Below are 27,235 nucleotides of genomic sequence, written 5' to 3'. Positions count from 1 at the left end.
CGGGGGAGTGGGACTAGCTGAGATGCTCTTGCAGAGAGCTGGCACGGGCTCGATGGGCCGAATGGCCTCCTTCCGTGCTGTAACCTATGATTCTATGATTCTCTGAGTTCTGCTGCACAAGACTTAGCTGAGGACTTCGATGGGGTGGCCTTCAGAAGATGGGTGATGAGCCTGCACACAGAAATGCTTGGTGCAATCCAGGCCTGCCAGAGAGCCTCTTGTCAGTTCACTCCCATCTCCAAATGAAAGGGGGATGAGTGTGGGCCGGCAGTGGCCCACAGTATTGCTGTGGAGCCAGGAAGAGCACTCCTCTTCCTCCTGAACCACAAGGAAATGGAGAAAATTAATAATACCTTACTGTACCTCTTTTGGCCTGTTCCTGGCAAGTTTGGCCGGATGAGGGCACTACTACTGCTCCCCAAATTGCATATTTAAAGAGGACCCAGCTGGCTTGGGGTGAGTGTCCTTGTCACCTGCAATTTAAAATTGCAGTTGGCCAGATCAAGATGGGAAATGAGTGGGTAAGCCTCTTGGTCCAATACAACTGCCCCCCACCCATTTTCAGCCAGGCAGAGGGAGTTAAAATTGAAGCCTTGGGTGATGTAGGGGGATGCTCAGATTAGACTCAGTGAAAATATATTACCAGTGGAAGGTCAAACAGAACCCAAGTGCCTATGCAGAACTGAGAGGCCAATGCAGTGAATTCCAGCTTGTGCCTGCTGATACTGCCAAGATCATTAACTGAATTTTATTGATATTCTGTTGCAGCTGTCTCTGGAGGAACAGACAGAATATTCCCCGTCAGACTTGCATATGGCCAATGGGACCTCACTATTAGGTCCATCGCTGCCTCTCTTTGTGCCAGTACAGGATAGACTGCACTGACCTTCAGAGCTGAGAGTAGAGAGCCTGTGGTAAAACACAGACAGTAATTACTGGAGTGCACAGAGCGTGGAACCCCCTGACAGCAAGCTCGTGTCATCCAGCTCACATATCAGGAGAGTTGTCATCAGTGATCCTCAAGTCACACCTCAACATTTTCTCATCACAGAATACACGAGTTTAATATTCAGACAAATACTGCAAGGCCACATATTGGCCCAGAATTTCCTAATATTATTTTTACTGCTGCTGAATCTTTAAAATAAAGTGTTGCATCTGCCACTGACCTCTAGAGGGAGATACATGGAAGTTTCCAGGGTATGATTATATGCATATCCATTGGCGCAAGCATTGGTGTAAAACCGATGTAAAACAAAAGCAGCTGAACCAGCAGGAATCTTGTGTGCAGCCTTTTAATTGTACTGTTCAGCCTGTGCTATACGGAGAGCACTGGGGGATAAGAAGGACAGAAATTGAGGATATTAGGACAGAGAATTGACTCCATAATGGCGGACTGGGCTTCTGGTAGGCCTTTCAGGCAAGTGGGGATTTTTTTTAGGAGCATGCAGATGCAGTTTTTTGTGGCAGATTTGAGACAGTAGGATTTAACAACACATTATACTCTGATTACTACCCCAAATTCTCCTCAAAATGGGCGAATCCAGGCTAATATATCAGTTGGAATGCAGTTTCTGATAATGCAGCACACCTTAATGTAGTAACTGTTAATGCATCAGGTTGTATGTCAGTAACTGTTTATGTATCACACTATAATGCAGTGCCTGTTAACGTATCGGACCAGTATGCATTACCTATTAATGTATCAAATCAGAATATATTATTTGTTAATTTATCAGATTGGAATGCAGTGCCTGTTCATTTACCAGGCCACACTGCTGTCCCTCTTAATATTTTACGCTGTAATGTTGTTACTGTTAATTTAGCAGACTATTGTGACCCAGTGTATCTGGGTCCAAGCCTGGCTTGTGGCAGCGCAGGCAGACTCCCACCGAAGTTTCTGTGGAACGCCAGCAAGGCTTCAGATTTTCGGGGCCAATACATCTTAGTGTAATAAATGTTAATATAATACACCTTACTGTAGTTCTTGTTAACATAATACATAAGAATGTAATACCTGTTGGCATAATTCACTATAGTGTGGTACCTATTAGCATAATATGTTGTTAAGATACTAGTAGTGTGATATCTGCTGCCATAATACTGTACATCATAATGTAGTACCTGTTAACAACACAAGGTAATACAGTGCCCGCTAACATAATACATATGTAGTATTTGTTAAGGAAACAGACCATAATGTGGTATCCGTTAATAGAGTACACTGTAATACAGTACCAATAAAAATAATACACTAATATATTTCCTGTTTTATTTAATTATTTAATCTCAGGATGTGGCCAGGCAAGACCGGCATTTATTGCCCATCCCTTGTTGTCCTTGAGAAGGTAGAGGTGAGCCGCTGAGTTTTTCCAGCGTTTTCTGTTGTTATTTCGGATTTCCAGCATCCGCAGTATTTTGCTATTGTAGAGGTGAGCCTCCTTCTTGAACTGCTGCAGTCTGTGTGGTGAAGGTGCTCCCACAATGCCATTAGATAAGAAGTTCCAGGATTTTGACCCAGCGACAATGAAGGAATGGTGATATATGTATAACTGAGCATGGTGTATGTTTAGCATAATACACAGTAATACTGTACCTGTTAATGTAGCATGTCATTAAAAAAAACTTGGATTTATAAAGTGCCTCTCATGTCTTCAGGATATACCAAAGCAATTTATAGCCATTTATTTCAGGATTATTTTTGAAGTGTTGTTAATGTTGTTATGTCGGCAAGAACTGTTTATACGTAGCAAGGTCGCACAAACAAGCAAAGAGATAATTGGCAGCCAAGTTGTGTACAGCAAGCTCCCACAAACAGCAATGTGATAATGACCAGATAATCTGTTTTATTGGTGTTGGTTGAGGGATAAATATTGGCCAGGGCACTGGGAAAACTCCTCTGCTCTTCAAATAGTGTCATGAAATCTTTTTTATCCATCTAAACAGGCAGACAGTGCTTCAGGTTAACATCTCATCCAAAATATGGATAATGCAGTAGATATTCGTATAATCGCCATAATGCAGTACATGTTAATGCATGCTTTAAAATATGCAACCGTCTCTGCCTCAACCAATCCCTGTGTCAATTCCATGCTCAAAGAAATTTCTCCTAACCTCTCTCCTCACTCTCAGCAATAATTTTAAATTGGTGACCCATTGTCAATGATCCCAACCCTATCAAAACTCTTCACCATTTAAAAAATCCCTATTAAATCTTCTCTTAGCCTCCTCTGCTCCAGTGGAAATAATCCCAATATTTCAGGTACATGAAAGGTGCTGCATAAGTGTCATTTGCTGTTCTTCTTAATGGGATGAGAGTTGCCCACATTCAATTGTAGATTCCAAAATACTGGAAAATGCATCAAATAACTTGTTAAAAATTACAAATTTGGCGGGGGTGGGCTGTTGGGCAGCTTGTGCTAGTTTTCTATATTGGCATATGTGTCTAATCTGTGCTGTACATAACTAGTGAGTGCCTGATGGCTGGTGTAGTGGAAACTTTACTCTGCATCTCATTGAAGTCACTGTCCCATTGAGGCAACCCTCACTTGACATCTTTGACCTGTCTTTAGGAATTATTGATATTATTTCCATTGTGTTTGCAGACCGAGTTGCTGTTTTAGAATCATTGGGATTTCAGCACAGAACGAGGCCAGTGCTAGCTCCACAATTAAGCCATCCACTTTAATTTTATTTCCATGCTCTTTCCTCATGTCTTTTAAATATTTTCTTCAATTTTTATTTACTCTCCTCTTAAATCTTGGAGCCAATTTTACTGTGGCTATACCCAGGGGATGCTAATTCCCTGGGTACAAAGCACAGGGAACCACGGTATCGGCTCTCTATCCCCTTTACTTTGCCCTGGGATTTTCAGGCTCCCTACAAGGGATCTACAATAGGTGCAGACTTGGGGCTGCCGTGGAAAGAGATAAATGGAGTGTTCGTGGGCCTCTGGCTTTATTTTTCTCCCTAAATGCCAGAGAGGACCAAATTTGAGGGGCAGGCAAAAAAGACAACAGGATTACCTTTCAGCCATCCCTCTATCCATGCTGCCAGTTAAACTTTAATACCATGGGCCTTAATCTTCACAAGTTCCATGTGGCCCTTCATCGAGTGCTATTCCGGGTCCCACAAGGAAACTTTGGGCCTCCCATGCCTCAAGCTCCCCCTCTCCCTCGATCGGGACAGCCGGGGACCATTCTCACGGGTACCTGATGGTGGCCTCCTGCCACCCAAACTCCCGCTCCTGCCCACCACCTGTCAGGCTTGGGCGGGAGTCTGATCTGAATATGGAAATGAGGCCCATGAGTTAAAATATCACCGGGCCTTGGCATGTGAGTTTGTCGCTTGTCCTGCCCACCCAAAGTTAAAATCGAGGCCTATAATTCTCTACAAGATACTTGTCCAATTTTACCCTTAAGAGATCTAAGCTATTTACTCCTGCAGTTTAAAGTAAATGAAAATGATAACTGGGAGAGGTGTATAAGGGGTGGCCAATCGGATATCATCCCATTTACACAATTGGCAAAACTTAAAATTACCCCCAATCTCTCAGATTCTAACAGTCTCTCACATAAGCTCTTTCAAGCTGTCACACACACATCTCTCTCTCACACACTCACAGTAGGGCAGAGTATAAATCAGGAAATTAGAGGCGCATGTAACTAGGGTAATACAGTAATGATGGGGGACTTTAATCTACATATAGACTGGGCAAATCAAATTTGCAGTAATAGTGTGGAGGATGAATTCATGGAATGTATGCAAGATAGTTTTCTAGATCAGTATGTTGAGGAACCAACTAGGGAACAGGCTATTTTAGATCTAGTATTGTGCAATGAGAAAGGGTTCATTAATAACCTTGTAGTAAAGGGGCCTTTAGGGAAGAGTGACCATAATATGACAGAATTTTATATTGAGTATGAAAGTGATTTAGTTAAATCCAAAACTAGAGTCTTAAATCTAAACAAAGCAAACTATGTAGGTATGAGGGGAGAGTTGGCTATGGTAGATTGGGAAACTACATTAAAAGGAATGATGGTAGATAAGCAATGCCTAGCATTTAAAGAATTAATACATAATTTGCAACAAATATACATTCCTTTAAGGTACAAAAAGCCTACAGGAAAAGTGGTCCAACCATGGCTAACAAGAGAAGTTAAAGATAGTATTAGATCAAAGGAAATGGCTTATAATGTTGCCAAAAAGAGTAGTAAGCCTGAGGATTTTAAAATTCCGCAAAGGAAATTGATAAAGAAAGGGAAAATAGAATATGAGAGTAAACTAGCAAGAGACATAAAAACAGACTGTAAAAGCTTCTATAGGTATATAAAAAGGAAAGGATTAGTGAAAGTAAATGTGGGTTCCTTACAGGCTGAGACGGGAGAAATTATAATAGGGAATAAGGAAATGGCAGAGAAATTAAACAAATACTTTGTATCTGTCTTCACGGAAGAAGGTGCAAAAAACTTCCCAGAAATAGTGGAGAACCAAGGCTCTAGCGAGAATGAGGAACTGAAAGAAATTAGCATTAGTACAAAAATTATACTGGAGAAATTAATGGGACTGAAAGCCAATAAATCCCCTGGACTTGATGGCCTACATCCTAGGGTTTTGAAAGAGGTGGCTATAGAGATAGTGGGTGCATTGGTTGACATTTTCCAAAATTCCATAGATTCTAGAACAGTTCCCATGGATTGGAGGGTGGCAAATATAACCCTACTATTTAAGAAAACAGGGAGAGAGAAAATGGGGAGTTAGCCTGACATCAGTAGTCGGGAAAATGATAGAATCTATTATTAAGGATGTCGTAACAGGGCATTTAGAAAATAATAAAAGGATTGGGCAGTTTTATGAAAGAGAAATCGTGCTTGACAAATCTGTTAGTTTTTTGAGGTTGTAACTAGCAGAATAGATAAGGGGGAACCAGTGGATGTGGTGTATTTGGAAATACCAGAAGGCATTCGATATGGTGCCACACAAGAGGTTATTAAACAAAATTAGGGCTCATGGGATTGGGGTAATATACTAGCATGGATTGAGGATTGGTTAACGGAAAGAAAACAGAGAGTAGGAATAAATGGGTCATTTTTGGGTTGGCAGGCTGTAACTAGTGGGGTACCGCAAGGACCAGTGCTTGGGCCTCAGCTCTTCACAATCTACATCAATGATTTGGATGAGGGGACCAAATGTAATGTATCCAAGTTTGCTGATGATACAAAGCTGGGTGGGAATGTAAGTTGTGAGGAGGATGCAAGGAGGCTTCAAGGGGATATAGACAGGCTAAGTGAGTGGGCAGGATCATGGCAAATGGAATATAATGTGGAGAAATGTGAAGTTATCCGCTTTGGTAGGAAAAATAGAAAAGCAGTGTATTTTTTAAATGCTGAGAGATTGGGAAATGTTGGTGTTCGGAGGGACCTGGGTGTCTTTGTACACAAATCACTGAAAGTTAACATGTAAGCAATTAGGAAAGCAAATGGTATGTTGGCCTTTATTTCAAGAGAATTTGAGTATAAGAGTAAACGGCCTAGAAATTGGGTTGTGGGCTCGCCAGGGCTGTAGCGCCAGAAATTTTGCGCCAGCGTTAATGCGGCAGCGCCCGACGAAAATTCGGTTGCGCCGGCCCCAGACGGCGGCGGGCGCTAAAGGAGGGTTTTAGCGCCTGAAAACGGGCGTTGAATTGGGTTTCCCGGCGCTAATCCCCCGCTGCGGCACCCGATGCGGTGCGGCAGGCTGGGGAACTGCAGGCCTCCTCCTTCTGTTAAGGAGGAGCTGCCTGCAGCCGACAACTGTCTGGCGGATTCCCCCGACATCTGAGCCCGGCACCTCGGGGAAGTGCCGGGCTCGCAGCACACACTCATCAGGGCCGCGGGGGGGGTGATGCAGGAGTCCGGGAAGGGAGGTGCGGGCAGGCGGCCGCCGGGAACGCGGCCGGCCGCCGCTCCACCTTTATGCGCCGGCGCAAAGGCGTGTAAGAACACTTTTCACATTCGTTAGTTGCGCCTGCCACGGGCGAGGCGGGCGCAACTGAATTTGGGCTTGGGGCCGGGTTACCACGGCAACCGGGACGCTGCGCACACCGATGACGTCATCGGTGCCGGCGCAGCGCTACCGGCTAATGCCGATGGTAAGGCCCAAGTCAATTTGCAAAACGGCTATAAGTCCGGTGCAAGGCCCTCTAGCGCCACTAATTGGGCGCTAAGCCCACTCAATTTCTAGGCCAACATGTCTTACTGCAATTATATAGGGCCCTGGTGAGACCACACCTGGAGTATTGTGTACAGTTTTGGTCTCCTTATCTAAGGAAGGATATACTTGCCATAATGGGAGTGCAACGAATGTTTACCAGACTGGGTCCTGGGATGGGGGGATTGTCCTATGAGGAGAGATTGAGTAGTCTAGGCCTATATTCTCTATAGTTTAGAAGAATGGGAGGTGATCTCATTGTAATAACAACATTCTTACAGGGTTTGAAAGGGTAGATGCAGGGAGAATGTTTCCCCTGGCTGGGGAGTCTAGAACCAGGGGTCACAGTCTCAGAATAAGTGGCTGGCCATTTAGGACTGAGACTGAGTGCGGTTTAAACAGAGTGCTGTGAGTTTGGAATTGGTTCTTACTTTACACCAAGGAAAGAGTCCGAGAGCGGGCACAGTCACCGACAGCAGCAGCAGCGAGAGTGGCCCTAGGTGGAGACCGAGCACAGATAATGAGGATTTAAAGAGCGGGGCACAGAGAGAGCGCGGCCCAGACTCACCGGCAGCATCAGCAGCAAGAGCGGCCCTGGGTGAAGACTGAGCACGGAAACCAAGGATTTAAAGAGCGGGGGAGAGTGAGAGAGCAGCCCAGACTCACCGGCAGCAGAAGCAGTGAGAGCTGCCCTGAGTTGAGGCCGAGCGCAGAGACTGAGTGCGGTTTAAACAGAGTGCTGCGAGTTGGGAATTGGTTCTTACTTTACACCAAGGAAAGAGTCCGAAAGCGGGAGCAGTCAAACAACAACAACTGTGAAACCGCTAAAGTGATGTCATAACCAGGGAAAGAGCTGATTGGTAAGTAGGACCTGGTGAGTATTTCTACAGTTCAGTCATTAAAGTAAAAGTAAGGTCTCTAGTTTAGAGTAGTAGTGTGTAAAGTGAAGCAAGGTCACTAGTGTATTTAATATTCTTTCATTTAAAGGGAGTAAATTAAGGGTAGGACATGGCAGGGCAGCTCAGCAGCGTGGAGTGCTCCTCCTGTGCTATGTGGGAAGTCAAGGACACTTTAGGTGTCCAGGGCAAACACATGTGCAGGAAGTGTCTCCAGCTGCAGCTACTCAAAATCCGCATTTTGGAGCTGGAGCTGCGGCTGGAGTCACTGTGGAGCATCCGCGAAGCTGAGATCTTTATGGATAGCACGTTTAATGAGGTGGTCACTGACGTAAGAAAACTACTAGGCACTTGGTCTAAGCATTAAACAAAGCTTTAATCAACTGTTTTACAACATGGAAGTCTAGTTGTGTCTTTCACCAGTTCCTGTTAAGAATGTCCTGCGCAAGCTGGGCCCGTGCCCGAGTATTTATACTCTCCCTGGACAGCACCACCCGCAGGCTGCTCAGTATTATTTCAGAAGTCTTTCTTTCATGAATGACTGATTCATGTCAGTCACACCGCAGGTAAAGAGTGCACAGGCAAACAGGAAATGGGTGACCGCCAGACAGAGTAAAAGATCTAGGAAGGTAGTGCAGGAGTCCCCTGGGTCCATCTCCCTCTCCAACAGATTTTCCATTTTGGATACTGCTAGGGGAGATGGTTTCTCAGGGGAATGCAGCAAGAGCCAAGTCCATGGTACTACGAGTGGCTCAGCTGCACAGGAGGGGAGGAAAAAGAGTGGGAGAGCAATAATGATCGGGGATTCTATCATAAGGGGAACAGATAGATGTTTCTGTGGCCACAGATGTGACTCCAGGATGGTATGTTGCCTCCCTGGTGCCAGGGTCAAGGATGTCACTGAATGGCTGCAGGGCATTCTGAAGGGGGAGGGTGAACAGTCAGAGGCCGTGGTTCACATTGGTACCAACGACTTGGGTAGAAAGAGGGATGAGGTCCTGCACCAAGAATTTAGGAATCTAGGTAGCAGATTAAAAAGCAGGACCTCAAAGGTTGTAATCTCTGGATTACTCCCATTGCCACATGCTAGTGAGTATAGGAATAGAAGGATAGAGCAGATGAATGTGTGGCTAAAGAGTTGGTGCAGGAGGGAGGGCTTTAGTTTCCTGGATCACTGGGTCTGCTTCTGGGGAAGGTGGGACCTGTACAAGTTGGACGGGTTACACCTGAACCGGAACGGGACCAACATCCTTGCGGGGAGGTTTGCCAGTACTGTTGGGGGGGGGGGGCGCGGTTTAAACTAACTTGGCAGGGGGATGGGATACGGAGTGGAACTATAGTAGGGGGTGATGCACAACCAAATATAAAGGAAAAAACAAGTCAGCCTGGAAGGCAGAGAAAATATGTAATGGCCCAAGGGAGTATGGCAAGGCTGGATGGCATTTATTTTAATGCAAGGAGTCTTGCGAGTAAGGCAGATGAATTGAAGGTGTTGATGAACACATGGGAGTATGATATTGTTGCTATCACAGAGACATGGTTGAGGGAGGGGAAGGACTGGCAGCTCAATATTCCAGGGTATAGAATCTTCAGGTGAGACAGAGGGAGGTGTAAAAGAGGAGGGGGTGTTGCAATATTAATCAAGGAGTCAATTACTGCTGTAAGGAGGGATGATATCTTAGCAGGTTCCTCTAATGAGGCCATATGGGTAGAACTTAAAAACAAAAAGGGGGCAAGCACTTTGCTGAGAGTGTACTATAGGCCCCTAAACAGTCAGGGGGAGATAGAGGAACAGATATGTAGGCAAATCTCAGAGAAGTGTAGAAATAATAGGATAATAATAGTAGGGGATTTCATCTTCTCTTATATTAACTTGGATAATCAGAGTGTGAAAGGCTTAGAGGGTGCAGAATTCTTAAAGTGCATCCAGGAGAGCTTTTTGAGCCAGCATGGAGAAGGCCCTACAAGAGAGGGGGCGATATTGGACCCAATTCTAGGGAATGTAGCCAGGCAAGTGGTAGATGTGTCAGTAGGAGAGCATTTTGGTGACAGTGAACCTAATTCAGTGAGATTTAAGGTAGTCATGGAAAAGGACAAAGATGGACCGGAAATAAAGGTTCTAAATTGGGGGAAGGCCAATTTTAATATGATAAGGCAGGATTTGGCCAAAATGGACTGGGATCAGCTACTTGTAGGAAAATCCACATCAGAGCAATCAGAAAGGAAATAGAGAGAGTACAATGCCAACATGTTCCCGTAAAGGTCAAGGGCAGGGAAACCTGGATGTCAAGGGATATACAAGAATGGATTAGGAAAAAAAGGGAGGCTTTTCACAGATACAAAGGACTAAAAACAGTGGAAGCCCTAGAGGAGTATAGGAAGTGCAGGGGGGTACTTAAAAAAAAAATTAGGAGAGCAAAGAGGGGGCATGAAAAAACACTGGCGGGCAAAATAAAGGAAAATCCCAAGGTGTTTTATAAGTATATTAAGGGCAAGAGGATAACCAGGGAAAGAGTAGGGCCCATTAGGGACCAAAGTGGCAATCTGTGTGTAGAGCCGGAAGATGTAGGTGAGGTTTTAAATGAATATATTGCAGCTATGTTCACTATGGAGAAGGGTGATATAGGCATAGAAATCAGGCAGGGGGATTGTGATATACTTGAACAAATTAGTATTGAGAGGGAGGAGGTACTAGCAGTTTTAGCAGGCTTAAAAGTGGATAAATCCCCAGGCCCTGACGGGATGTATCCCAGGCTGTTGTGCGAGGCAAGGGAGGAGATTGCAGGGGCTCTGACACAAATTTTCAGAACCTCTCTGGCCACAGGGGAGGTGCCAGAGGACTGGAGAACAGCTAACATAGTACCATTGTTCAAGAAGGGTAGTAGGGATAAACCAGGGAATTAAAGGCCGGTGAACCTAACATCAGTGGTAGGGAAATTATTGGAAAAATTTCTGAGGGACAGAATTAGTCTCCACTTGGAGAGGCAGGGATTAATCAGGGATAGTCAGCATGGCTTTGTCAGGGGTAGGTCATGTCTGACCAATTTGATTGAATTTTTCAAGGGGGTGACTAGGTGTGTGAATGAGGGTAGTGCAGTTGATGTAGTCTACATGGACTACATGGCTTTTGACAAAGTCCCACATGGGAGACTGGTCAAGAAGGTAAGAGCCCATGGGATCCAGGGCAATTAGGCACATTGGATCCAAAACTGGCTTAGTGGCAGGAGGCAGAGGGTGATGATCGAAGGTTGTTTTTGTGACTGGAAGCCTGTGTCCAGTGGTATACCGCAGGGATTGGTGCTGGGTCCTTTGCTGTTTGTAGTGTACATTAATGATTTAGATATGAATGTAGCAGGTATGATCAGTAAGTTTGCAGATGACACAAAAATTGGTGGAGTGGTAAATAGCGAGGAGGGAAGCCTCAGGCTACAGGATGATATAGACGGGATGGTTAGATGGGCAGAACAGTGGCAAATGAAAAGTGTGAGGTGATGCATTTTGGGAGGACAAACAAGGCAAGGGAATACACAATGAATGGTAGGATCCTAGGAAGGACAGAGGATCAGAGGGACCTTGGTGTGCATGTACATAGATCCCTGAAGGCAGCAGGACAGGTAGATAAGGTGGTTAAAAAGGCATATGGGATACTTGCCTTCATTAGCCGAGGCATAGAATATAAGAGCAGGGAGGTTATGATGGAGCTGTACAAAACGTTAGTTAGACCACAGCTGGAATACTGTGTGCAGTTCTGGTCGGCACACTATAGGAAGGATGTGATTGCATTGGAGAGGATGCAAAGGAGATTCACCAGGATGTTACGTGGGCTGGAGCACTTCAGCTATGAAGAGAGACTGGACAGGCTGGGGTTGTTTTACTTAGAGCAGAGAAGGCTGAGGGGGACCTGATTGAGGTGTACAAAATTATATGGGGCATAGATAGGGTAGATAGAAAGGAACTTTTCCCCTTAGTAGAGGGGTCAATAACCAGGGGGCATAGTTTCAAGGTAAGGGGCAGGAGGTTTAGAGGGGACTTGAGGAAAACTTTTTCACCCAGAGGGTGGTTGAAATCTGGAACTCACTGCCTGAAAGGGTGGTAGAGGCAGGAACCCTCACAACATTCAAGAAGCATTTAGATGAGCACTTGGAATGCCATAGCATACAAGGCTATGGACCAAGTGCTGGAAAATGGGATTAGAATAGACAGGGCTTGATGGCCAGCGTGGACACGATGGGCTGAAGGGCCTCTTTCTGTGCTGTATAACTCTATGACTCTATGACTGAGATGAGGAGAAATTTCTTCTCTCAGAGGGTGGTGAATCTTTGTAATCCTCTACCCCAGAGGGCTGTGGAGGCTCAGTTGTTGAATATATTCAAGACAGAGATCGATAGATTTTTGAATATTAAGCTGATATGGGGATAGAGCAGGAAAGTGGAGATGAGGTAGAAGATCAGCCATGATCTTATTGAATGGCTGACCAGGCTTGAGGGGCCAAATGGCCTACTACTGCTTATATTTCTTATGTTCTATGTTACAACCTGTTCACCGTCTTTAGATTATTTAGATTAAATCTATCTCTATTCCTGATAGATCTCTGTCACTCCAAATGAAGTTTGAGCTGGACGCAGAAACAAAGCTTGCCCCAACAAACTATAGCTAGCAGCTGCTACCATAGCAACAGAGAGAAGGGAATAATCAAATCCGCAAAAAATGAGGGTGGATGGAGAGTGTGAGGCAAAATCAATAATCTCTGTCAGCGTGATGTGTGCTTACCTGACAAGCTTGGTGTTACTGCAAGAAACAATCACATTCCATTAATAGATTTTAAGTATCACACCAACCACACACAGATATCGGACTTTTCAGGATGCTTGCCTATTTTGCTTTCTAAATTGAAGAATAATGCTGAATGAGAAGGCTCTTTGCTGTGTGTGTCTTTGTGTAAATGAGTGTTAATGAGCGAATGAGTATGTAAGTGTGTGTGTGATGTGCGTAAATACGTGTATGTGTGTGTGTGATTTTTTTTTTGTTACTTGTTCTTGGGATGTGGATGACGCTGTTAATTCTTCATTTTGTTTCCCCTCCCTGTGAAGGTAGTGATGGGCCTTTTTCTTGAACTGCTGCAGTCTTTGTGCTGATGCTGCTTCCATGAAGGTGTGAGGTACGGAATTCCAGAAGTTTTCCTCAGCAACGATAAAGGATCGACAATACATGTCCAAGTCAGGATGGTTTGCGACTTGGAGAGAAACTTGGAGGTGATGGTGTTCCCATATTTGGTCTGTGCCTCTTGCTGGAGAAACCCCTGAAATCCTGGGGCAATGTAAAGGAGGCACATGTATAGCTTTACACCTTTAAACTGAAGAGTAGTGACTAATGGGTAATTGTACAAAACTTCTATTGATTGACATGGGTGAAGGTGTAAACATCTTACTTTTGACTTCCTCTGGCTTCTTTTCTCTTTTTCAAGGTCAACAAACTATGCTATAATTAAGTCTCAATGGGTTAGTGCCAAGCAGTACCCTGTTCAAGGCTCAGAACAGATGATAAGATGCCAGGTGGAATCTGCCTTTCATTGAAATGGTGATGTAACAGAGAATGGAACTTCTGCTGTACTGCTCCACTATTCGTAAACTACTGAAGTCGGCAGTTAACATGTTAACCCTTTTCTATTCATGTCTCTGATTGGTATGTACCTCACCATAATGTGTTCTGTTGTCGTATGGAAGTTTTTCCTTCAGCTGCTGTCTCCTTTCCACAAGGAATGTTATGAAGCTGTTTCCTCTAGTCAACATGGTGTCAGTCATTTGCTTTATACAAGTATACACTGTAAACTGGCTTATTCCAAGTGATGGCCTGAGAAGATCCTATATCATAGAATGTTAATGCTATCGTGATTTTCACAACCTGAAGAGAGCCATCTTAGTCCTTGAAGTTGTCTGTAGGTCATCCTGGAGCAGATAATGTAGGTTGATCACTGCTTCTTTAGTGAAGCAGAGGTGCCAAAATCAGGATTCTCTGATATGTCCAGTTAGAAGAAGCGTGACCTATTAATTCAGATCTTTGGGTATTGATGGAAGTGCCATTAAAACTGGAAACTTTGCTCCTTCACAAAATTGGCCTAATTCATACAGCCCAATGGAAACACCCAAAGGGATTTCCATTTTCACAACTTTATTAACTGAAAACTGTAAGCTTCAGCTAAAGTCACAAATGACATCCTCTGCAACTGTGACCATGGTGTATTATCCCTTTACATTCTCCTTGACCACTCCACAGTGTTTGATACCATTGAACACACCTATCTTCCTCCAATGCCTCTCCTCCATTATCCAACTCCATTGGACTGCCCTCGTATGATTCCATTCCTCCCCATTGGAATGTAGCCAGAGCAACCAACAATGGCTTCTCTTCCCATGTTGTAATGTCACCTCCAAAGTCTCCCAAGAATGTATTCTTGGCCCCTGCCTCTTCTTCATCTACATACTGCACCTCAGTGGCATCATCCACAGCATGGGATCAGTTTCTACATATATGCCAATTACGCCCCCTACCATCCCCACCACTTCTGTCGACTCTTCAGTTGCCTCTGTGCTGTCAGATTGCATGTTCAACTTTCAGACTTGGATGAATTCTAACTTCCTCAAGCACTGGATCCCCTATCGGTACACGGTCAGCAGGGTGGTCTCCACCCCTGATATTGCCTGTCTTCTTCTTACAGCACACTCCTGAGCCACTGGAACCTCTCTGCTTTGCCAGATTTTCCATGCTTTCCTCCTCTGCTGTTCTGCTGTTACCATTTACATATCCTTTGGGTCCTGGACACATCCTTAATTTTCTCTCATTTCTCCTATTATTACCTCCTTTTGTCTATTACCTGCTTTTGTCTTTTACCATTATCATTTCTGTCATTTAATTATCTCCTGTCCTCCACCTAATCAAAAACCATTCTTCATTTTATTCTTCCCACCCCCTTTTCCCTGACTCGATTCCTGCTGATAAACTGTTCATCTGTAGCATCTCCCGGTTCTGACGAAAGGTCATGACCTGAAACGTTAACCCTACCTTCCTCTCTCCAGATGCTGCCTGACCTGCTAAGTGTTTGCAGGATTTTCTGTTTTCATTATACATTTCCAGCATCTGCAGTATTATAATATTTGTTTTAAAAACATTGTGGTGCATTTTCACCCGAGCAGACTTTGGGCGGTTGGCTGGTGGAAAGTATCAGCTTGCTGCTCATGGTGGGGCCTCCAATTTGAGGGCCGGGCCCCGTTAGCATCGGGGCGGTGGGTTGCGGACATTGATCAAATGCCCCGGGGCATGTCCCTGGCTCTAAACCACCACAATATCTGTCGGGCCACCTGGCCTCCGGACTGCAGGAAAATAGGTCCATGGGGTGGGGTGGGGGGGGAATGGAGAGAGACTCTGATGTCTGGGGGGTGGGGCACAAAAATAAAGAGCAACTTACCTTCAGGATCCCTTCAGGCTAGGCCAACAGCTGATACAACACACGCTGTGCTCAGTTAGGGCTAATAACAGTGATTGGGGTCCACTGGACGTCATCAGACCCCGATTAGCATTTTAAATGGGCCTACCGCCTAACTCAGGGGAGTGCACGGTGCAAGGCCTCGGGGGGGGAGCACCCAGCAATAGGCCTGGGGGAGGGAGAGCACCCAATGGTAGGCCTGGGGGGGAGAGCACCCAACGGTAGGCCTTGGTGGGGAGAGCACCCAGCGATAGGCCTGGGAGGAGAGCACCCAGCGATAGGCCTGCGGGGGGGGTACCCAGCGGCAGGCCTGAGAGGGAGAGCACCCAACGATAGGCCTGGGGGGAAGAGCAGCCAGCGGTAGGCCTGGGGGGGAGAGCACCCAGCGGTAGGCCTGGGGGGGGGGTACCCAGCGGCAGGCCTGAGAGGGAGAGCACCCAGCGATAGGCCTGAGGGGGGGGGAGCACCCAGCAATAGGCCTGGGGGGTGGAGCACCCAGCGGCAGGCCTGAGGGGGAGAGCACCCAACGATAGGCCTGGGGGGGAGAGCAGCCAACGGTAGGCCTGGGGGGGAGAGCACCCAGCGGTAGGCCTGGGGGGGAGAGCACCCAGCGGTAGGCCTGGGGGGGGAGTGCACCCAGTGGTAGGCCTGGGGGGGAGAGCACCCAGCGGTAGGCCTGGGGGGGAGAGCACCCAGCGGTAGGCCTGGGGGGGAGAGCACCCAGCGGTAGGCCTGGGGGGGGGAGCATCCAGCGGTAGGCCTGAGGGGGGGGAGCACCCAGCGGTAGGCCTGGGGGGGAGAGCACCCAGCGGTAGGCCTGGACGGGGGGGGAGCACCCAGCGGTAGGCCTGGGCGGGGGGGGAGCACCCAGCGGTAGGCCTGGTGGGGGGGAGCTCCCAGCGGTAGGCCTGGGCGGGGGGGAGCTCCCAGCGGTAGGCCTGGGGGGGTGGAGCACCCAGCGGTAGGCCTGGGGGGAGTGGTGCACCCAGCGGTAGGCCTGGGGGGGGGTGGAGCCCCCAGCGGTAGGCCTGGGGGGAGTGGTGCACCCAGCGGTAGGCCTGGGGGGGGGGAGCATCCAGCGGTAGGCCTGAGGGGGGGGAGCACCCAGCGGTAGGCCTGGGGGGGGTGGAGCCCCCAGCGGTAGGCCTGGGGGGGAGAGCACCCAGCGGTAGGCCTGGGCGGGGGGGGGAGCACCCAGCGGTAGGCATGGTGGGGGGGGAGCTCCCAGCGGTAGGCCTGGGCGGGGGGGAGCTCCCAGCGGTAGGCCTGGGGGGGGTGAAGCACCCAGCGGTAGGCCTGGGGGGAGTGGTGCACCCAGCGGTAGGCCTGGGGGGGGTGGAGCACCCAGCGGTAGGCCTGGGTGGGAGAGCACCCAGCAGTAGGCCTTGTAAGATTCACAACATTTCCATATTTCCCCAAAGGTTATTATTAATAAAAAGGGACCCTGCGTGGACATTTTAAGAAAAAGGGTACCCAAAGATGGCGTCCGCACCTCGTGGCCAAAAGCCTGCAAGATTTTAAAAGCTTGGACTCTGTGGCACAAGCAGCTTTTGGCGAAATCGAAACCTAAAATGCAGTTTCTGTGAAGAAGGACTTTTGTATTTTGAAGAACAGACAGCAGGACTCTGAATATGCATTAAGCCAAATCATAGACAGACCAAAACCAGTTAGGCCTATACTTGAGGCCATCAAGTTGTTTGCATAAATAATCGGAAACAGCTTAAGGAAGCCATCGAGGCTGGACAGGCCGATTAAGATGCATTAATAGCAATACAGCTCAGACATCAGGCCAGTAGGTGCGATCACCGGCCATCTAAAAACAGTTAGTTTAGATTGCTACAATTATTTAAACTAGCCCGCCAAGATTGGGACAATGAACTAACCTGATTTGGTGCACAGATAAGGGCCATCCGAAGGAGTATAATTGTAGGCCGACTGACAACCGACGCTCTCTTGCTCTGGCTCCTGCTCCTGCTCCTCGCCCTCGTGGCTGCTGCTCTTTCCCCCTCCCGAACTTGCCACCTGGCCACTGCCCGTGCCTTTCCCCACCCCATCAGGGATGCCCGGCATTGCACCAGGTGGACACGGACAAACCAGGCCAGGCAAGGCGGGACGAGACGAGGCGTGGTGGTGAGACAAGACGAATTGAGAGATGATTGAAGAACGCTTTGAATAATCGGGCCTTCAATCCAACCGACCTTCGACTATCTTCATGCAAACTCCAACTGCTGCCCGAGGAAGAGGAACCATCATCCCTGCGAGGTAAAGTACCCAAGCAAAGCCTTTAACCATGGGGTACTTGTACCTGGACGACGCCCTTGCAGCATCCCGAGACCACGTGACGACGGCAGGCCCCAGAGAGCACAAAGAGCGAACACAAAGCCCCACCGCTGTTTGAACTTAGCAGATTTTGGATTGGTGAGCATGAATTCTGGCCCCTCATAGCTTAATCTAGTTAGGTATAAGGGGTGGGATAAGGATAAAGGGATTGTTAAGATAACTGTTTTCCCTCGATGTGCCGTGTGTTCCCCATTCCTTGTATAAGTATAGTTATTTTGTATTTGCCTGTAATTTTATACTAGTAACTTCTCGTAAGACTGTGTTAATTTCTATTTCAGTAAAATCTTGGTTTTCTCACATCCAAACCACCTATCTACTCGAGTTTTCTGTATCGCCGCCTGTACCTGAGTCCAGTGTCTAGAACCCAGCGGTGTGGGAGCGATTCGAACCGCTCACAAACAGTCAGGGGCATAACTGACTGAGCGCCGTGCCAACCACACCACCCCCTACAGAAATGGCGACTGCGGCAGGACACCGGCAACAGGGTTGCGATACAGTAGACAATGGTTCGGATGAGCAAACCATGATGGAGGAAAGGATTTCTGATTATGTATTTAGCAAGGTGAATATCACTAAGAAGTGGATCACCACTCTGTTAAAGGCTGGGCATCCGGTAGATGCAGCAGCTAAGTGGACAGAGGGAAAGGAACACAAGAAGTCCTTAGAGAAGGCAGTTTGGCTGATGTGTTTCAAGAAGCAGGTCCAGCTTTTGGACAGGCTCGTTGCTGCACAGGTAGTCGAGTTAAGGGAGTCAGCCCTGGAGATCCAGGATAAGGCTCTTGCAGGGGAGAAGTTATTAGTGGCTTTGCAGGCCTTGAATCAGGAGAGAGTGCATTTAATGGATGAACACAAGGCCCAGTTGGAATAGCTACGGTGCCAAGTCACTGAGGCCAAGGGAAATGAGTTAAGGTTGCGGGAGAAGAACGCCCGCTTGGCAAGGCAGATTAGGGAACAGGAAGAGAAAGTACAGGAGGTAAAGGCAGCGAACAAGCTAGCGAGCGAGCAGGGGTTTGAGGAGTCAGACCACGGCCCCTGTAAAGAGAGGATAGAAAATCTGAGCCGGGCCCTCCGGAAGGCAAAAGGCATGGTATGCCTCATAAGCCCAAAGGCAGGCCAGACAGATTTTATGGGGAATGAGGGGAGGACAGTTCCAACGTCACCAGTAGTGCCCAGGGACGACCCGGTTGAGAGAGAGGAGATCTCACGACCACCACCTGTAGCGCCAAGTTTCAGCGAGGTTTGGCAGCAAGGGGGGGTGAAGCCAGAGGTGGAGGCGGAGGTGGAGCAACCCCCGCCAGAGAGGTCGGAGCCGGGACCAATGTGCCCAGCACGGCATCGGAGGTTCGGCCCACCCGCCAATGGCGACAATGAGGGACCCCCTCCATAACCAGTTCGTATTACCCTTTAACACCCAACAGCTTAGGGCTATGGTCAACCATATCCCGAGGCTCTCCGAAAAGGGAGACCCCTCGATCCACTTCAGGGAAGTAGAGCAGGCAGCCAGCATCAACGACTGCGATGATGTTGAGAAGGCCAAGATGCTGCTATTCTCCCTGGAGAGTAGTCTCCTCCAATCCCTCTCTGACGAGTGTAAAAGGGGGCAGAGTGGGTACGAGGAGCTTAGAGATGCGGTTCTGGAGGCCATGGGGATGAATGAGGGAAGTCCTTTCTCCCGTGTGGAGAAGACGGTCCAGCTCCCAGGGGAGACCCCGCAGGCTTTTGCGAACCAGCTGTGGCCGGTGTACCAGAGGGCCTGTCCGGGGACGCCGGACTGAGCGTTCCTGAACGGGGCTCTCCTGGCCCATTTGCTCCGTTGTCTGGTGGCGAACAGCTTGCCACAGGTCTGGGCCAAGGCAAAAGCCTGGTTCGACCCCAAAAATCCCCAGACCACCGAGCACACGGTGATTAGGCAGCTCACTGTGGCCTATAAAAACGGTAGGGGAGCCGATGCACACCCACCCAAGGGAAAGGTGCATGAGGTAAAACCCGGACCGGGTAGGAAAGAGTGGCACCAGGAAGGGAGTAACACCCCCAACACAAAGACCAATTGTTACGGGTGTGAGAAGGATGGGCACTGGCGGAAGCAGTGCAAAAACCCTTGGAAAGATAACAAGGGAAAGCATTCCACAGCCCCAGCCCAAAAGGCGGGGGCAGGGGTCCCTTCCGCAGAGGTCGTGTCACTTTTGGACACCATGAGGTCCTTATTGACTGGCCAGGGGAGAGTGGCAGCCGCCACCGGTGCTCTCACCCCATCAGCCCCATCCAACCCACAGCCGTGACTAGAGCCAGCGCAGCCTGTTTACCTGTGTCCTCTCCGGTATGATGAGTGGAAAAGACCCTTTTTGGAGATGGAGGTAGAAAAGGTGATGGGGACCTATCTGTTAGACATGGGGGCATCATGCACCGTGGTCTACTCAGCTAACCCCACCACCTTGCCTCTCTCTAACGGGGTCCCATACAGTCTATCGGGGTTCACGGGTAGAGAACAGGCTGGCTCGTTTTCCATCCCGCTCGCCATTTGGTCAGGACCGCTCCGCTCCAAGTGGACCTGTGTCCTGATGAAATGGGAAGTGGAGGGTGGAAGAGGGGTCCTGGGGGCCGACTTTATGTAGGCCACGGGATCCTAGTAGATTTGAGGAACCATTGCTTATGGGGGGCAGGTAAAGTAAAGAACAGTGAGATCGTAGTAATCCCGGGAATGGAAGGGTAGGGGACCCTCTGCACCATGAAGCCCAAAGAGGATTATAACCTCGGGCTCATGGTCAGCAACACCCCACAGGAGTTCCAGGCATTTGTGCAGGCCCACCTGGCCACATTTGCCACTCACAAACACGACTGCGGGAGGGTCACAGGGTTTGAGGTCAGCGTAGACGGGGACCACATGGCCCGACCACAGAAACAGTATAACTTCCCCAGGGAAGCAGAGCCAGACATGGAAGCAGCCATGTCCTCGTTAGTGCAGCAGGGAGTTCTGAGACCGATAGCTACCCACGTGAATTCTCCATTATGGCCGTTCAGAAAACCGGACAATTCTTGGAGGGCCATGGTGGACTACCGAGTGCTCAATAGTAAAATCCCAGCCAGTGCACCCACAGTAGCAGCAGTTGCCGACCTCATAGGGAGTATTCCAGCATCCGCGACCACTTTCACAGTGCTGGATATTTCCAACGGGTTTTGGTCCATCCCTTTAAGGAGGGAGGATCAGTACAAGTTTGCCTTTACGTTTAAAGAGCAACAGTACACGTGGAACTGCTTGCCGCAGGGCTTCCACAACAGCCCCAGCATTTTCCATCAGTGCATGGCAAACAGTTTGAAGGATTTTAGCCAGCCCAGACTGTAGTGTATGTAACTGTTCTACCTTTAAGAGAACTATTGTATGTAACCGTTCACCTTTAAGAGAACTATTTTAGGTGTGGCACTACTTTATCTTGGCTGCTGTATACTGTAATACCGACGGTGACCACACCGGTATATAAGTGCTGTGTCAGGATTTATTGGGCAGATTCGCCCTGACCTTCGAATAGTAAAGTCCTGTTAAAGTTACTCTTGTAGTCTGTGTATTAATTCGCCATAATACCTACAGACTTTACAGTGGTGACGAGTTCGATCTTACCCTGCGGCAACAATACTTCCGAAGCAGTCAACGAGCGTCGAGAAGAGGCACCCGCCCTCGTCGTTCTGCTGAGAGAAAACTCGAGTCTGCAGAGCAAGGAAGAAGGAAGAATTCAGACACGAAGCCTTCCATCAGCAACAGGCACTGATTGTCCCTTCTGCCACGGTGGTGAGTGAGCCGATCAGCACGAGAAGCAAGTCGGCCACGGTGACTGTGAGTAAAGGGAAAATAAAAAAATAAACGGAGGATAAGGGCAGTGAACTCGACCACGGTCGGGGGAAAGGAGCCGGACAGAAGTCGGGCCCAGAGGCGCTGAGACTGGGGCAGCGTGGAGCACGGAAGCCGCGGTACAAGCGGGCTGGGAGATGCAACAGCGTCGTGAGACAGCTAGACCGCGACCGGCGAAAAAGGCCGGGCAGCTACCGAGGCCACGAGGCGCTGCGACCGGGATCGTAAGGCGCGGGAAGATATAAAAATAAATAAACCGCGGAGAACTCGGCCGCAGCCGGGGAGGAAAGCACCGGACTGCGAGAGGGCTGGGAGGCGCGATTGGAAGCCGCTGAGGGAGAGACAGAGCCCGAGCGAGCGGGAGAGACAGAGCCCGAGCGAGGGAGACTGAGCGAGATCCAGCCAGCGGCTGAAACTGTTCGCCGTCAACGGGTTGTACCCAGCGCCGGTTGCCCTGCCGAGAAAAGGGAACAACAGAGTCCGAGCGAGGGAGACTGAGCGAGATCCAGCCCAGCGGCTGAAACTGTTCGCCGTCAACGGGTTGTACCCAGCGCCGGTTGCCCTGCCGAGAAAAGGGAACAAGGAACGCACTGAAGCTGACGCGCAGGCTGCGAACCCCGAAAGCCAGTGGTCGTCGCCCGAGGGAAAAGCTTACCCCTCCCGCCAGGGGAAGAAACGCGGGAAGCCGCCAGTAGGCGGGGAAGACGACAGAAGCGGGAAACCGCCATTTTGAAAGTGGGCAGGGGAAGAAGACAAGTGCGGGAAACCGCCATTTTGAAAAAAAAAGTTAAAGAAAAATTTTATGTTTGTTTCGCAGAAAGATAGTGAGAGATAGTGAAGATGCCTAAGCATGGTAACATCAACAACTTCGATTCCGAGGTGGAAGATTGGGCCACGTACGTAGAACGTATCGAGATATATTGTGAGGCCAATAAGATAGCAGATGATGATAAAGCTCTCACCTTATTGAACGCAATGGGGGAAAAGACATACGGGCTATTGAAGCATCTTCTATCACCAGCTAAACCGGCGGATCAGACTTTCGCTAATATTGTTGCTGTCCTGAAGGATCATTTGAACCCCACACCACTGATGTTGGCGGAACGATTCAAATTCTATGCGAGAACGCAACGGAAAGAGGAAAGCAACGCGGAATACTTGGTCGAACTGCGTAGACTAGCGAAATACTGCCAGTTTGGGGAAAATCTGACAGAGGCATTGAGAGACAAGTTCGTGTGCGGGTTGTCGAAGGAAGGAACACAAAAGCATCTGCTAGAAGAGAACGATCTCACACTTGATAAGGCTGTCCTTATTGCAGCATCGCACGAAGCCGCAGCGAGAGGCACAGCGGAAATGCAGCTGAAGGCAGCGGTACTCAGTGTGGATCAAATTACTTCGGGTACATCGAAATGTTATCGTTGTGGGAAGACAACACACGACCAGAACCAATGCTGGTTTAAAAACCAGGAATGTAGAAAATGTGGCAAACTTGGCCACATAGCTAAGGTATGCCGGTCAGGAAAGAAGACCAACAACAACAAAAAAAAGTCACTGCAGGAAAAGTACAATAAGGTACACAAGGTGGCTGAGAAGAGTTCAGATGAACAGAATTCGGATTCAGACCCAACCGTTCAGGAACTGGGTAGTCTGAGAATTCACAATGTGAGTAAGGAAGCTGACCTGCAAACTATCTGGGTCATGCTAAAAATAGCCGGAGTCCAAGTGAAAATGGAATTGGACACAGGATCAGCCCTATCAGTCATAAATCGAAGGGATTACAACCGGCTATTCTCACACATACCCTTGAGAGATACCAAGATCGTATTGCAGACATACACGGGGCAGAAAGTATACCCCATGGGAAAGATAAAAGTCAAGGTGAGAGACAGGGGCAAAGAACACCAAGGAATGTATTTATATGTACTACCTGAGGGAGGTCCACCACTTCTGGGACGGGAGTGGATCTGGGAAATAAACATGGAATGGCACTATTTAAAAGCAATAATGAGTGAGAACTCGGTGAAGACAATCAGCTCAGACTCTGAAACGGATGGCGATAAGACCGGCCCAGGTGCGAAAGACAAGTTTAAAATGGACTTGCTGACTAAGGTTGGAAAAACGAAGGAGTGCATAAATGCTTATGCTTCAGAGGAGAACAAAGTTTCAGAACAGAATTCCACTGAACAACAACAACATAGTTTGACAGAGAATTCTGAGTCTGTCCAGTTTACAGATATGCACAATTCTGAGGAACACCGGGCTCGAACTCAACTCCATTTCAAATTACAACAGCAATTAGAACAATTGAGTTGCCGTCTCGAACAAGAGATGAAAACAATGAAAAAGTTCTGTGACACAGAGTGGGAGAACCTGGAAAGACAACAGAAACAGCTGATGGAGAAAAAGGAGCAGGAGCACACAAACCGTCGGGGCAAGGAGGCCAAACGAATCAAAGCTGATTCGGTTTCAGAAGGTGCGTGCTTTAATCTGGTGGAGCAAGAGGTTCAGCAACTGAAAGCGCTTGTTAGCGGATTGCAGGCAGAAAAGACTGATTTGGTCGCCATGAACTCCGAGCTCCTACTGAAGTTGGGTGCAGCATCACCGGACGATTCAAGTGGGGAAATTCGAATGGTGGAGGCTGCGGATGATGGCAAAGTAGAAACAGCAAAGGAGCCCCAGGGCAAGATTATAAACAGCCCTGCAGCTACTGGGAAACGTATGAGGTCAGAAGAGTTAACGGTCAGCCAACTCTTTCATATGCTGAAGGACAAGACTCTGAAATGGGAACAAATTGAACATGAGTTTAAATCTTCAAAGGAGAGGGGTTTGGAGTTAACGGTCAGCCAACTCCTTCATATGCTGAAGGACAAGACTCTGAAATGGGAACAAATTGAACAGGAGTTTAAATCTTCAAAGGAGAGGGGTTTGGAGCTCCCAAAAGTTATTGAAATAGCTGAGGCTGCAACACAGACTGAGAAGATGGCAGCAGAGCAACCCTTGGATGCCAAAAGTACGCTGACTCACGTCAATGTTGAACAACAGAAGGTTGAAACAGCTGCTGCAGTAGAGGGATTGAATAGTCCGATCAACCAATCTCCGAATGAAGTTGAAGTATTGAAATCACAAATGACGTCATTAGTAAAAGACTTGCAGGAAGCCCAGAAAAAGCTGGATGAAGCTGAACGCCTGAAGAAGTCTCTTCAGGAAAGATGTCTGGATTTGGAACAAAAGCTGGCTAATGTCCAGCTGGGTATGGAGGAAATAGAAGACCCTCTCACTGGCCTAGCTCAAGATGACACCGAATATTACCATGACCTGTTGGACGACATCGAATATTACGATGACCTGTTCTGCCCAGCTTGTGATGAAAACTCCCAAAGTGCAGAAACCATGAAGAATCACAAAAAGTCTAAGGAACATCGGGAGATGGTGGCGCTACTATGGAAAAAGGAGGACGAGAAGGAGGAACTGTGCATGCAGCTGGCAGCTGACAGTGGAGCCCAGAGAGTCTCCAAGAAGCAGAAAAGGAAAAGACGAAGCAGAAGATGATGATCATCTGGACCATCATCATCACTACTAGATCACGCACGGGGTCCCTTCGAACGGAGCCAAATCAGTTTGGAAGTAGAAAAACTTCCCAAGGTACTCAAGTTTTTACAAGCCAACAATGCTGGTTCAGAAGGACGGAATTTCAAGCTGTTAAGTCCAGTGAAGGACTATTGGATGAGTCACTCCAGCAACGTGAACCGACTACACCACAGGGAACTGCTACACCACTGAGGTGTTGTCAGGACCGAGTCAAGAAGCACGGAAGGCGCATCCACCGAGATTGAATCTGTGAACTGTTTTCCGCAGAGACTGAATCTATGAACTGTTTCCCGCAGAGACTGAATCTGTGAACTGTTTCCGCAGAGACTACATCTGTGAACTGTTTTAACATGAAGTTGGATATATGTTATGATGTTATGTTTAATGGGGAATAAGTATGTTGTAAGCTAAAAAGGGAGGATTGTAGTGTATGTAACTGTTCTACCTTTAAGAGAACTATTGTATGTAACCGTTCACCTTTAAGAGAACTATTTTAGGTGTGGCACTACTTTATCTTGGCTGCTGTATACTGTAATACCGACGGTGACCACACCGGTATATAAGTGCTGTGTCAGGATTTATTGGGCAGATTCGCCCTGACCTTCGAATAGTAAAGTCCTGTTAAAGTTACTCTTGTAGTCTGTGTATTAATTCGCCATAATACCTACAGACTTTACACAGACAGTTGGTCCAATATGTGGATGACCTGCTCCTGTTCACTGATTCGAAAGAGGAGCATGGCCCACTATTGGCCGAACTGCTGGAGCTGCTAGGGCAGAAGGGTTTCAAAGTAAACCCCAAGAAAGCGCAGATCGGCCAGCAGGAGGTGAAATTCCTTGGCCTGACAGTGCGCGCTGGAGAAAGGGCCATAGATAAGGCTAGGAGGGAGGCGGCACAAGAACTATCGGTTCCTAACACAGTAACTGGTGTGAGGTCGTTTCTAGGGCTGACCGGGTACTGTAGAGACTTTATTGAGGACTATGCAGCCACCGCAGCCTCTCTGCTCCGACTCCTACACAAGGGAGCGGAGTGGCTTTGGGATGAGGGTTGCCAGGCAGCATTTGTCAGGCTCAAGAAAGACTTGCAGACCACGCCAGCTCTAGGGGCTATAGATGGGGGGAAAGAGTTTTTCCTGGAGGTAGCGGTCAGCGGGGAAAGCCTGAGTGCTCTGCTGCTCCAAGAGCGGCACGGCCGGCTGCGGCCAGTGGTCTACCCCTCCAGAATACTCACAGATGTGGAGAGGAGCTAGTCCAACTGTGAGCGGCAGCTTTTGGCTACACATTGGGCTGTGAAAAGATCACTGATCTTCACAGGCACCTCTCCCATCACCCTCCTCACCCATCACACACCCACCCAGATGCTTCTGGACGGGAGGATCAAGGATGGAACATTAAGCAGTGCCCGCATTGCCCGCTGGGCCTTGCTCCTCTCACAGATGGATTTGAAGGTGAAGGGTCTCTGTGAGCCAAAGCTCGCAGCCAACCTGGTATATCCTGGAACAGCCCACCGGTGTTCCATCGAAGGGGTTTGGGAAGTAAACATAGGTTTACGGGCCGGGATACATCCCACAGGCTGCGAGATCTATGTAGACGGTTCCAGCACAGTATCTGCTGGCGAGCGTCTCACGGTGTGTGGAGTTTATGACCCAGCGGCAAACATTGCCCTGGCGATTAAGCTCCCCAGCACCATGAGTGCCCAGCAGGCTGAACTGTCCGCGGTGGTGTACGTCGTTACACACCCCAAAATCTTCCCCACCCCCTACACGATTTGCTCGGACAGCATGTTCACGTGCAATTCGTGTACGGAGTACCTGGCCATCTGGTCCCGCCGCGGATACACCTCCATTGACGGGAGACCCCTCACAGTAAAGCCCCTGCTGGAAAAGATCCTGGCAGCAGCGGG

At 48.4% G+C, this 27,235-nt stretch overlaps 1 protein-coding gene across 11 annotated transcripts in view; it reads left to right on the top strand.

Moving 5' to 3' along the window:
- The window catches only part of LOC147125152 (uncharacterized), a 131,539-nt gene that overhangs the window by 98,090 nt on the left and 6,214 nt on the right, over positions 1-27,235 (top strand). For 3 of the 11 annotated variants that reach the window (XM_085998263.1, XM_085998259.1, XM_085998268.1), the window contains 4 exons: positions 2,294-2,354; positions 13,179-13,766; positions 16,986-17,982; positions 21,488-25,294. In XM_085998263.1, coding sequence (XP_085854389.1) covers positions 22,586-25,294 — 2,709 coding nt within the window. In that variant the 5' untranslated portion in view covers positions 2,294-2,354; positions 13,179-13,766; positions 16,986-17,982; positions 21,488-22,585. Of the gene's footprint in view, positions 1-2,293; positions 2,355-13,174; positions 13,767-16,855; positions 17,983-21,487; positions 25,295-27,235 lie in introns of those variants that run through there. The other 8 variants (XM_085998234.1, XM_085998238.1, XM_085998253.1 and 5 more) reach the window with 7 other exon arrangements.

Source organism: Somniosus microcephalus, chromosome 1, assembly GCF_052327205.1.
Source record: "Somniosus microcephalus isolate GS21.2 chromosome 1, FLI_Smic_1.0, whole genome shotgun sequence".
Classification (NCBI taxonomy): Eukaryota; Metazoa; Chordata; class Chondrichthyes; order Squaliformes; family Somniosidae; genus Somniosus; species Somniosus microcephalus.
Note: the sequence above shows the minus strand (reverse complement) of the source record. Positions and strands in the feature narration are given on the sequence as shown.